Source organism: Cnephaeus nilssonii (genome assembly GCF_951640355.1).
Source record: "Cnephaeus nilssonii genome assembly, chromosome: 16".
NCBI lineage: Eukaryota > Metazoa > Chordata > Mammalia > Chiroptera > Vespertilionidae > Cnephaeus > Cnephaeus nilssonii.
In genome coordinates this window covers 46,091,924-46,105,145 of record NC_137087.1, presented here as the reverse complement: position 1 = coordinate 46,105,145, position 13,222 = coordinate 46,091,924, and the positions used below count along the sequence as shown (strand labels likewise).

Here is a 13,222-nt window from a genome sequence, read left to right as displayed (position 1 = left end):
TCATTATCTAATGAATGGAAAAATCATGTTTGGACATCATTCATGTACTTTGAAGACAGGCCTCCTCACAATCTCATAGGCTCAACTTTGTTGTCCTGTTCTGCTGTGTTCTGCTGTAACAGCTGATATCGCTTGCTTTCCTTCCCTTCTCCTCCCCCCCTCATGTTTCTCTGTTACTGTAATTATTCTGACTCAATAATTGATCAACTCCATAAGATGCTTTTAATGTCTTTATTTCATAAATGAGCTCATGATACTTAGTGGAAACTCACTGAAAATAGGAGATACAAATTAGTCAGAGCCATAGATTATATAAATGTAATAAAAGGACTCTGGTTTGGCCTAGAGAAGGATTCATTAACTAAAGTATTCTTAGAAGCAGCAACCAATGTCTATATTGCAGACCCATGTATTGATGAGACTGTTGTTCCTTAACAGGTCCCAAAACATGTTTAAATTACTATAAAACTTATTAGTAATGACTAACAAATCTCTTTACGCCAGAGGTACCAGTGATTTATCTTTGAGTGGCATACAAGTAGCTTAGCCAGATGGACTGAGAATGAGTGTTGTTCAGGATTCAGCAAGTTTCAGCTTCAACTACCAGCATCAGCTGTGAGTTGCATTCATATATCCCCTCATTTGCAGTCTCTATCCTAGAACCTGGCATTAGGAAATCCCAATTTGGCGTCCACTGACTTCTGGACCCCAGAAGTAGATAGTCCTAGAGGAGTCACAAGGCCCTTGATCTGTACAAAGTTTTTTGTGTGTGTGTTTCTGGGAAAAGGGTTCATAACTTTTTCCAAGAGGTCTACAATTCCAAAGAGGTTAAGAATCATTTACAGCCGAAACCAGTTTGGCTCAGTGGATAGAGCGTCAGCCTGCGGACTCAAGGGTCCCAGGTTCGATTCCGGTCAAAGGCATGTACCTTGGTTGCGGGCACATCCCCGGTGGGGGGTGTGCAGGAGGCAGCTGATCGATGTTTCTCTCTCATCGATGTTTCTAACTCTCTGTCCCTCTCTCTTCCTCTCTGTGGAAAATCAATAAAATATATTAAAAAAAAAATTTACAGTGGAGGAAAATTGTATTCCTGTTGCCCATGTTCTACCTAAATATCCCAGTTTTTCAGAAGTATAACCCCCATTTTCAAAGAAGATTCTTATTGTTTTGAAGGACTTTTTATCATGTGTGTTCTGCCAGTTTATGCTCAGAAATGTTCACCAAGCCCAAACCGGTTTGGCTCAGTGGATAAAGCGTCAGCCTGCAGACTGAATGGGCCCAGGTTCAATTCCGGTCAAGGGCATGTACCTTGGTTGCAGGCATATCCCCAGTACGGGGTGTGCAGGAGGCAGCTGATCGATGTTTCTCTCTCATCGATGTTTCTAACTATCCCTCTCACTTCCTCTTTGTAAAAAAAAAAATCAATAAAATATATTTTAAAAAAATAACTGAAATTCCAGGGGTCTACTTATAAAAAAAAGAAAGAAATGTTCACCAAGCTAAGCTACTTAAATCATTATCCAGGCACAGAACGCAGTTTCATGATTGGATTTGATTTCCCCACTCCCTGCTATTAACTGTTCACTCAATGCATCATGTGTGTCAGACCAGACAGTCTGAAACAAATGCAGACTAGAGCCCCAAGGCTTTGGCAGGGAAATAAACTAACTGTGGATGCACGGAACAGAGAGCAGACCATTTCTGAATTATTTCGGGGGAGCAGTTGTCTCACTGAACCAAAACAAAGCTTTTCTCAGTTGAAGCAGCAGAAACCACAGAACACAAGTTATGTTGGTGGGATTCATGAGACTTTTAATTCTTATTTTATTAACGTTTTACAGTAAGTGTGGGGAGTAAAGACAGGGATGGAGTAAGGGGAAGGAAGAAAAGTATCTTTTAAGTTCCTGGAACTATGGAAGCATGTGCTAGGATAAGAAAGTTCAGTAAAAGCATCACGTCCTCATCTTAATGCAGAAGTGTGACAGAGACATGGCAACTCTTTAGCTCTGGTGAAGTGACTGCTGGCAGAGAACAAACCCTGCGTCAAACTCGGCACACGTGGAACGCAGCTGCTGCACAGGTGGGCAGATGAAAAGTGGATGCTCCAGAATCTACTTCCTAGCATGTGAGTAGGAGCCAGTGTGCCCCTCTCTGGTCTGGGTGTCTCTTCCTCTCCAGCAGGGGAGAGATCACCAACCATGCAGCAGTGGGAAAACTGCTGGGCAAGACTCTTTTAGAAAAGAGATTTATTTACTTATTTGCTGGTGGTGTTGACTGACCAGAAGTGACTTCTTTTGCTTTGGGGCAGTTAGCATTGTGTCCTGCCGATAACATAAGTCTACACTTAGCACTTTTTAAAAGGCAGAGGAGAGTGAAAACAAGGCTGTTTAGGACCTAGACTAGTAGGAAGGGGAATACATGGATTCTAAGGCTAAGGGCATGAAACAACTAACTCTCTATCACCACAAACGAACCGACACAGATCAATGAGACCTTCACTTTTCCCATTCATACGAATACTCACCTCTTCTAGCTTATGTTACTAAGTCTAAGGTCAGCTTAATCACAGCTTATGATAACTATTACTGTGTTTCTAACATTAAGGTGAAAAGCTACATTCTTAATCAAGTAGGGTTTTTTCCCCCCTCCTAATTCAATGGGTTTGTTAAGCCGAAAAGCCTAAAATCTACAAAGTTTTCATTATTTTATTTGTTGGAGGCAACCCTTAACACTTATCACTGCCATTTTTATTTTAACCTACAGAATTGGAAGTATAGGCAATGGGTAGGGTGAAGTCATTACATGAATCACAGAAATGGTCAACATGCATCGTATTTTACCCATTCAGCAAAGAGAGCTAAAGGGGGTATGTTCTTTTGAGAAAAACCTAAGTGGAACTGAGGGGGATGGGAGGAAACATGTCCATCAAACAAACACCTATCATTTGTGAAACGGTTCTATTAGGGTGGTGGGGTGTGGACCATTAGTTTATCTTTGGCAGTGATCTTATATTTTAGGTATCTAGAGTGAGATGATTTAGCTGGGCAATGGCTAGTTATAGTGAGTGAGATAGGTTTTAATTTTAATTCACAGCAAAAGATGAAGATCACAGATTTAGCACCTTAGTTTGTACTTCCTCTGTACCTGAATCATCTATCACTGTAAAGCCTGAGCTTTAGGTGAGAAAGCTGTGTTCTTAGATAACTCCTCTGTGATGGCTGTAGGACCGCAGTTTGCTCCAACCTAAGAGGTGGTTTTCTTATTAGAGAATGTAGGTATTCAATGCTAAATGTGAGACTGAAGCCTTGAAGACTGTTTATAGTGGTGACGGGTGTTTTGGTTCAGGAATAGGCTGTTAACACGTCAAATGCATATTACCCACTCTTAAGCATTAACTCTTTTTAAGCAACAGAATTATATTTTTTGGCTTGAAATGGTGCTTTCTTCTATATTTGATTTCTCGGTTTTCTTAGTAGATATTACTGTCTCCTCCAATATTTCTTCAAAACTTTCCCCTATCTGGGAGGTTTTCTTAGAGGCTACCTTAGAAGCCTCCTCCTCCTCCTCACCCTCTTCCTCTTTCTTAAGAGACAGCCCAATGGATGAGACTTTGGAGGTAGTAGAACTGAGGATTCTAGGCGGGAGCAGATAACCTGGATTGGGAAGTGGATTCAGCCCTAAAATGCTTGACCCACTGGTGCTAAAACGTGTCTCTTCGCCTTCCAGCAATTTCCTGTAAATCGAACAGAGAAAAAAAAAAAATTTCAGGAGGCTAACTTGCAACTTTGAAAAAACAAAACTTAACCCTGCAGCTCATATTTATTTTAGAAAAATTATAAAAGGAAAAAGAAAAGAAAAATTCTATAAGATTTTGTAGTTTATTCATGAGATTGAGACCAATAGATATTGAACTCTCAGAGACTTGGGGTTATCTATCACATGCATGCGTGCGCGCGCGCACACACATCTTCCACACCAGCAGTGTTTAAAGCACTGTCAAAGGGTAACCTCGCCTATTCACTAATATATTAACAAAGGAAAAACCTACAATTCCCCTTGGCCTCATCACACCTATTTTTGGCACTTAGAATCTACAAAGCTCTAGAGAAAAGTAATTTTGTTAATTAACACCATAAGTGCAATGGGAATACGGAGGTGAGAAGTCCACAGGGGAGGAAAGAACTGCCTAATTCAGCCTGAACTTGAGATCTGTACTTTTTCAATGTGCAGGAGTACAAATGGAGTGGAACCAGGAACATCAAAGAACAGTGAATGAACCTGTTTCAGATCCCAAACTTTTTCTCAGGCCAGCCTAAATGGCATCACAAAAGAGTGGCCCCCAAACATTGTTTTTTGTAACTAATAGTTTTTATCATCCTTTCTTTAAAATCAGTGCTATCTTTCCTCATCCTCTCTCACCCATAAGAAATAGGGAAGACTAGAACCACTTATTTGGGTAATGCTGCCCCAGGTGACTGCATTTGCTTGGGTGAATGTGCCCTTTGAAGTACCTGTAAGCTGCTATCTCAATGTCAAGAGCCATTTTGACATTGAGCAAGTCCTGGTATTCCCGAAGGTGGCGTGCCATCTCACTCTTGGTGTTCCTCAGATCATTCTCCAGTTGCCCAATGCTGTCCTGAAAAGTGACATAGCCGACATATTTAGGTCAAAACCAGCAGAAATTCATTGAGATTCCCACAAATCAAAGACTCTCAACCGTGACTACACATTAAAATATCCAGAACTCTCTCCTCCCCATGCCCAGCCTAGATTGTGATTCATTTGTTCAGGGGTGGGGTCCCATCACCTGCATTTTTTTTTTTTTTTACCATGCATCCAAATCTCCCCATGGTTCTCAACTGAACACTAAGGATATATATATATATATATTCAATACTTACCTGGGGGTATGTTTATTGATTTTTTTTTTCAGAGAGAGAGAAAGAAAGAGGGAGAGGGAAGGAAGGAGGGAGGGAGAAAGAGAAACATTGATGTAAGAGAGAAACATTAATCGGTTGTCTCCTGTATGCCCCCTAACCAGGTATTGAATCTGCAACCTTTTTGGTGTAGGGAAGGATGCTCCAACCAATTGTACCACCGGCTGTAGGAGATATTTTCTTTTTTAAAATCTGTTTACCATCCCTCCCTTGCTTGTTGTACTTGCTGCTAACTAACTCACTAACTCATTTGTTGGATGTCCTTTGCATAACCCAGAGCCTCAGGTTAGGAGCTTACTAGTAGATTCAGAAAATTCCACTGTGGAAAGCACAGAGAGGACAGCAAGTCTTTTCTGCCTCCATTCGTTTCGCTGGCTTCCTGGAGGTCTGCTACTCAGTCCCTTTACTGAAAGCATTTCATGCAACAAATAAGGAGGAAACAGAAATACTCCATGGAATTTTTTTTTTTTATCCACATGGCAGACTAAATGATAATTTTTTTAAAAAAAGAAACTTCTGTATGTAATAGTTTTGCTCCAAATTCTTCCAGGTGCAAACCCAGGCATAGAAGAAAAATAGCTTTACATTTGTGATTCTGGAGCAGCCAGAAGGATCTTTTGAAAACAATAGGTCCTATTTACCTGCTTAAAATCCTCCAACGCCTGTGGAATAAAGTCCAAACTCTTCAACATGGCCTATACCCTCCCCCTACTCAGCGTGTTTCAGCTACCCTGACCTTCTCTTTTGCTCCCTAGACTTACCAAGGTGCTATTCCCGGACCTTTAGGGTAGCTATTTCCTCTGTTTGGAGTACTCTGGAGTGGGTCTTTACATGGCCCACTCCATGTCATCCAAGACTCAGTACAAATGTCCTCTACTCAGATAGGTCTTCCTGGCATCCAGCTTAAGTGCTCTCTCCACACTGATCTCACACATTATCTTACCTCCAGCCAGGGCAGCTGTTAACCCATGAAAGAACACTGTGCAAATTAGAAAAAGGTACCTCCAGTGGGAGGACAAATTTTTAAAAAGCACCCTGGCTGGTATTGTTCAGTGGTTAGATTGTCAACCTGTGCAGGATCCATCCCTGGCCCTGGTTGGGACATATGTGGGAGGCAACTGTGGGTTATGATAATGATCAATTATTATTTTTTAATAATTCTGTGATGTCTTTTATCTTTTAGGTCAACTGAGGTATACCAGACTGCTTATTTCTATCCTAAATGACCCCAAAGAGCAGTGTTTGAATTAGTGTTTTCTTTGTTGGTTACTCATTGGTTTTCTTTGTTCTGAAAGAACTGATCTGCTGCTACTTCTCCTTGAAATGCCTGACTCCTGTAGTCCCTTCTCCTTCTCTATCATGCTGCAGGCTCGAAATCCAAACAAAGTGCTTTAGAATCACGTCAAGTAAGAATGAATAGTCTGGGGGCATCAGAGGGGTCAACTTCCTAATATATGATTTAGAAATAGATTTTTTTTTAACTCATTAGCAGGTCCTTTTTTTAAAAAAAAAAGTTTTGTTGTTTCACAGCTGTGTTTTCTGAAAAAGAGGTTATTGGGGAGTTGAGTTCTAGATAGATGAGATTTCCTTGAACTTTTTTGTTGCACATTCCACATGTCTATTTCATGGATCAGAGTAGATAAAAAAGCACCACTTTGCACCTTTCAGAAGGAATTGTGCTGCCCGCGGATCATTGCTCGTCAAGGTCTCCTCTCTTTGTTTGCGCTCTTTGTTTCCCTACACCAGGCTGTCTTGCCTCGCCCTTCAAAAGCTCTGCTAAAGATGGCTTCCAGCTCACGAAATCGGAGCAGAGCGCTGCAGTCTACCCCTCCCCCAACCACACAGCTACTGCTGGCTTAGCCTGAGGGAATGGGACAGAGGCACTTCCAGCTCCAGCTGGGGTCTCTCCTGGGAACGATAAAGCAGGTGCAGAGCATCTTCCTCAGGGTTGGAAGGATATGGACTGGGAGTAAGAGAAAGAATTGGCTACACTAGCATCTTCAGTGAAGAGGAATGACAAACAGTGCTACAGATTTCATCACTTTTAGGGGCCCTCAGCCAGACAACAGTAGTGAATGCAGCCATCCAGAATGACTACTATGCATAATAAATTTAGGTGGGAGAAAGGGTTTTTATCTGTGATCCACCCATGTGCCTTGTTCTCTCTCCTGCCTTTGTTTTATCCCCACATTTGTTTTCTTTTTTTTCTTTTTTCCCCTACCATACTTTAAAACCTTGCATTATATGAGCTGGGAAATGTGCTTTAGATTCTTGCACCCCAAAATCTATCTGAGGAACAAAAGGATGCAGCATTTTTATTGAAAAACACTTATTCTTGGCCACACCTACTCAAACTACTGAATCCATATCATCAGGAGTGTGCGTAAGAATCTTGTTTTTTTTTAAGCCCTCTAGTGACCTTGGTATGTCAATGGGTTTAGGAACCACTAGTTTCTATTTATTTTTGTAAAGGAGCTATCATGGTGGCCCCAGTAATACAGTGGGGTAGAGAAGGGCAAGAACAAAACAAAACAAAGCATATGGAAGAGTTAAAGACTAAATGTAGCTTTTTTCTTTCTTGAATTCTAAATTCAGGAATTGATCTATCAGGCTATAGATTTATGTGCAGGCACTGCAAATCTCCAAGGGACCGGCCCCTTCCTGCTATTTAATTAGGTTGTATTCCAATCTCATACTGGAGACAAAAGGGCAGGCTTGGCTGCTTTCCCTGGAGAGCATTAAATAATGGTGATCTTGATTGTTCAGCAAGGTCTTTCAAGGAAAGCTTTAGCTTTCCAAGACTGACCGTAGTACAGGGCCCGGGGCCCCAGTACCCTTCAAAAATGTCCTCAGATATCTTTGGAAGAATGGGGCTCTAATGATGGTGAAGAGCCATGCAGCAACCCAAACTGCCCTGGTTGAGAAATGAAAAAGTCTTCTGCTAAAGAGGGTGACTGCATTTGGCTTTTGAAGACAAAAGCCATAGCTCGTTATCATTTCTCCTGTTGCCTGATTTGGACCTCTCATGCACCCCTGTGTACTTACTATGTCACCTTGAATCTTTCTTTACCTGTTCAAAATATAATAAGCTTTCTCTCCTCAAAGAGGCTGTCAGATCTCTGGGGCAGGGAAAGTGGGGTTTTAATGGAGCCTTCCTTTGCCTCTAAGTGGGGTGGCAAGCTTCAAAGGAAAATGGGCCTACTATTAATCATTGAAGCAGAAGAAAGAACAGCCTCCCAGACTGCAGTGAAAGGGGAGGGGGGAAAGGGGTGAGAGGGCAAGAAAACAATGGCTGAATCTCACTGTGGAGAAGGAGGCTTTTCATCTTCATCAGCACTGCTGAGATTGTTAGAACCGAGGATACCCTTGTGGCTTCAAGCCTCCAGGTTCTGCAGGTGAGGATGTGAGCCCCGCTTCAGCCTTAGGTCCCAAAGGGTAGGAAATAGCTTTCTGCCTCTGATCTCTTCCACTCCACCAACATGTCCACTGAGGCACTGAAAGCAAAAGTTGATGGGGGCAGCACTGCAGAGCTGCAGGCATGCTGCCGTTTCTGTGTTTTATTCTCTCCTGTCGACTATGTCTACTAGTACATGACCCTACTATTGTCCAACACTGAAAGCCTTTTAATGCAAACAAAAACAAGCCAGACCATATTGTCATACCCCTTAGAATGCAGGGGCTGTAACAAGCAAGTAGAGGACCTGGCAAAGCCCAATTCAGATGGCAGTTGTGGGTAAGTTATCCCTTTTGTAGAAATATTGGGCTAGCCCTTCAGAAGATCACCTAGCTCATCTTTTGAGGCTTCTAGAAGAAAACACGAAGCTTCAATGAACTTAATGTGACGAATCCAGACCTTCCAGGGACTAGGAAAAGTTCAAGTTACAGGATCTTGAAGTAGCATAGAAATCCTCACTTGAATAGTACTGTAATTGCAAACTAACAAAGACAAATGGTCCAAGCAAGCTTTCTTCCTTTGTCAAAGAAAGTAATTTATAATGAACAACAAATATCTGTACACCAATAATTATTCTTTATCTCCAGACTAAAATCATACTTTTGAGGTTTCACTCCTTTCTAGTATGTATTTTATTAACGTTCCCTAAACCCTATTATTTTAATCAAATGTAAACTTTGATCTTGGCTAGAGTGAATTATTGTAAGTTTCTGAATTATTAGCTTCTACCCCAAAGAGCTTTTATTGTACCTTGAATTTGAACCACACTATTTAGATTATTTTCTAGACCTTTCTCCTGCCTCTGTGCCCTTGTGGTCATAAGCCCAGAATGTTTTATATAGAAAAACTGAAAATGCAGTTGGTCTTTGTTTGGAGCAAAAAGTGAGGAAAGAGCCAATCATAGGAGCTTAGAGGACAGACAAAGATGAAAAATAAGTGGCCTATAACAAAGATAGAACCAATCTCTTTGATTTATCACATTCACTTAGATTGGGAAACTGTTAAGAAAAAGGGCATTTTCAAGCGGGACCTCACGGTTGCTGAGCAAATTAAGTGGATTTTCTTAAGGGCTAAGCCATCCATGAAAGTGAATATTGATGCTGTCCACAGGGTGACCTTTGATTGCAGGTAGCCAAGACTGATGTGTTGGTGTTGCAAAAGAAAAAAAAATCAAAGCAGTTAATTGCCTAGAGAGTCATAACTGGGACATGCGGCGGGGGAGACATTTTTGAGATGGGAAGAACTCGAGATCAGCACCGAGGACAGCGCCCCAACCCTTTTTCATTTGCTCACTGGTGTAAAGCTTTCTTTCAGAAGAAATATCAATCGATCGACAAGGGAACCGTGTGTGTGTGTGTGTGTGTGTGTGTGTGGTGTGTTTTGTGTATATGTGTGTTGGGGGAGGGGTAGAGCAAGAACAGGGCGGTTACACTAGCCTGACCACCCATCTTGTTGGTTCCCAATCTCTACTCCTTTGAGGATAAAAGTCAAGAAAATGGAGTAGAACCCTTTCCAGTTCAGTCCAGCATTCTTTCCCCAACCCTAGGGCAGACCATACTCTATAAATATCTATTCCAGGGCGCGCAGAAAACCTTCAAAGTCAACAAAAGAAGCCAAAGAGCTAAGACAGCACCATCAACCACGGAGCAGGTGTAACCCCCTCCGTTTGGGTGGGGAACTGTTCTTCAAGTCTTCCGTGTGTTTATTCCCACTTGCTGACTGGGAGGCATAAGTTAGATTTTCAAAATCTGAAGAGGAGAAGCTAAGGGCTTCTTTGTAAGAAGGGCCCGTAAAGGTATGTGAGTGAGGGGCAGGAGAAGAGGGCGTCCAGGCCCCTATAATTATCAGTGGAGAGCCCAGAGCTCTTTGTTTGCCAAGGCCTCTAGTCCAGGCTCTTTCCTCCCTCCCCCTCCTCTCGGTTCCTGGGCCACCATTGTGCGGGGAAATCGCAGGTATGCGCAGGAGGGGACGGGGCGCCCCTCCCTATCCTGCGCTCCAGCCCTTACCTGGTAGCTGGCCACTTCAGCACTATGTCTCTCCTCCAGCTCCAGGATCTGCCTCTCCAGGGACTCGTTGGCTCCGCGAAGGCCCTCGATCTCAATGGTGCGCGCCTGCAGCTGGCGCCGGTACTCGTGGATCTCCTCGCGGCTGGCCCGGATGGCCTCGGTGCTGCGCGCCGCCTGCTCGTTCAGGTTGGCGAACTTGGACTTGTACCACTCCTCCGCGGACTGCAGGTTTTTGGCAGCCAGGGACTCATACTGGGCGCGGATCTCCCTCAGCGCCGAACTCAGGTCTGGTTTAGCCACGGCCACATCCACCTCGGCCGCGGCCTGCGACGACGCCTGCAGCGTGGCCAGCAGCTCGGCCACCTCCTCGTCGTGCACCTGGCGCACGAAGGCCAGCTCATCCAGGAGCGACTCCACCTTCTTCTCCAGGTCCAGGCGGGCCAACGTGGCGCCGTCCACGTCGCGCTGCTGCGCCTTCAGGGCGCGCTCGGCGCCTTCGCGCCCGCGGCTCTCCTCCTCGCAGCGCGCCCGCAGCCGCTGCACCTCCTCGGCCAGCCCGTCGCGTTCGAGCAGGGCCTGAGCGCGGGCCGAGCTCGCCTCCTCCAGCTGCGCGCGCAGGTCGCGCAGCTCCCGCTGGAAGAGCTCGCCCACGCGCGACGGCTCGGCGTGGCGCTGCCGCAGCGCCGCCAGCTCGGTCTCCAGAGCGCGGTTCTGCGTCTCCAGCTGGTGCACCTTTTCGATGAACACGGCGAAGCGGTCGTTGAGGCCCTGCAGCTGCTCCTTCTCGTTGGTGCGGATGATCTTGTACTCGTTGGTGCGCGCCGCCGCCTGGCTCAGGTCCAGCCCGTCGGACGCGGGGGGCCGGCGGTAGGCCAGGCCCAGGCCCAGAGACGAGGCCGAGGAGCAGGCGGCGGAGGAGGCCACATTGCAGCGGGTCAGCGACTGCGAGCGGTAGCTGCCCGCGCCGCCAGCCCCCGAGAGGCGCGAGGACAGACGCGGGCTGTCCCCGAACACCTTGCGGTAGGAAGAGGGGCCGCACAGGTAGTGCTCGGAGCTGAAACTCATGGTGCCGGGACAGCGCCGGGGGAGCGACTGCGGCTGCAGATACAAAGGAGAGGAGAGGTGCGCCAGGCGGGGCGCGGCGGGGCGGTGTGCACCGGTTTTAAGGCGCGGGGGGTTGGGGCGGCGCGTTGGGGGCGGAGCTCTGCTCCGGGCCCGGCGGGGAGAGGGGAGGGGGGGCATCGGGATGGGGCGGGGAAGCTCCGCGGTTACCGCAGCTGCGCGCGCGCGCGCGACAGACCTCGGGCGCCAGGACAGTCATTTGCGTAGGAGCCGCCCCCTATTCGGAGTGTCCTTCCCCACGGAAAGTCTGGTTTGGAAATGACTTGAGCGCGCCGGGGTGCCTAAACGACTGGGATTTGTCATCCGGACACCACATGGTTCGGCCGCTTCCCTGGACCCTGTCCTAGGGTTTTCTGGGAGGTGTCCCCTAGGCCTGTCCCCACCGCGGAGCTCCCGAGGGGAAGGCCCTCTTTTCCCAGTCAGAGTGGGACCCACAGGGCGAGGCTTTGTTCCCTCCCGCAGCTCGTGCGGGGCTCCCAAGGGGAAAGTGGGTCTGCGTCAGAGAACATCTCATCAGCGGTTCCTCTGCAGCTCCCGGGACCGCAGGGGCCGGGAGGCTACGCGGAAAGCCTGCGACCCCCGGGGGGGGAAAGAAGCGAGGTAGGTAAAGTGCGCCCGGGCCCGAGTGGAAAGAAACGGAGGAGAGAGCTAGGATGGCCGAAATGGGCACAGCTGGGGCGCCCCTGCCGTTTGTATACCTACGCTCGCACGTTCACCACAGTCCTCACCACGCTCCGTTAATTACGACCACCCTCTTATTTCCTTTACTTGATGCGTGGGGCCCGGTGTGCATTTGAGATTTCAGTCTGTGTAAATTGTCATGTGGTTTGTGAGAGCCTCTTCCTGTGGAGATCTCTCTTTGGGCAAAAGAGGTCCCTGCAAACAGACCCCTAGGAGTGGGGAAGAGGGATGGTAACTGAACTGGCCGCCTTTACTATGCATTGGGGTACTCAGAGAAGGATCTGGAAAGATGAGGCTGGGAGGAGTCGGTGTGGGGTCTGCATTATGTAATCCTCCTATATAATATAAGGCTAATATGCAAATCGACCAAACTGCAGAATGATCAGTAGCTATGACACGTACAGACCACCAGGGGGCAGATGCTCAATGCAGGAGCTTCCCCCTGGTGGTCAGTGTGCTCCCACAGGGGGAGCTCTGCTCAGCCAGAAGCTGGGCTCGTGGCTGGTGAGCGCAGCGGTGGTGGCGAGAGCTGCCTCCGGAGCGATAAGGCTGTCCGATGGGCCTAAGCCGGCAGTCAGACATCCCCTGAGGGCTCCCGGACTGTGAGAGGGCGCAGGCTGAGCTGAGGGACTGCCCCTGCCCCCCAGTGCACAAATTTCGTGCACTGGCCTCTAGTAATGCTTATAATATCTCTCAGATTGTGGCTATGACTTTGGAGAGAGTCGGAAGAACTGTTTAGTAGGTTCCAGAATTTCAGACTGAAGACATTTATTGATCTTGGGATATCAAGGAAGTAGCTCTAGGGTAAATTTTAGTTTCATAGGGGTGGGTGGAAGGTATTACCTGAGACAGACCACCAGAGGAAGGGGAAAGGGAGTTCTTTGAGACTTTGGAGCATATTTCCTGGCTTTGTGCTTGGTCGTGGATGGTCAGGCCTTTTCACATCCTGCCACCTGATTCCTTATCACAGATCAAGGGACTCAATTCTCAGTGCTTTGGGCTCAGAAAGACCTCGTGAGGTG

At 46.6% G+C, this 13,222-nt stretch overlaps 1 protein-coding gene across 1 annotated transcript; it reads right to left on the bottom strand.

Annotated features, from left to right (window-relative positions):
• Window positions 1–3,414: 3,414 nt before the first annotated feature.
• Window positions 3,415–11,462, bottom strand: INA (internexin neuronal intermediate filament protein alpha; the record flags this gene model as incomplete). The annotated part of the gene is made up of 3 exons (XM_079794280.1): window positions 3,415–3,733; window positions 4,512–4,636; window positions 10,398–11,462. 3 exons carry the CDS (start codon window positions 11,460–11,462, stop codon window positions 3,415–3,417), a joined length of 1,509 nt encoding a protein of 502 aa, XP_079650406.1.
• Between the last annotated feature and the right edge of the window lie 1,760 nt (window positions 11,463–13,222).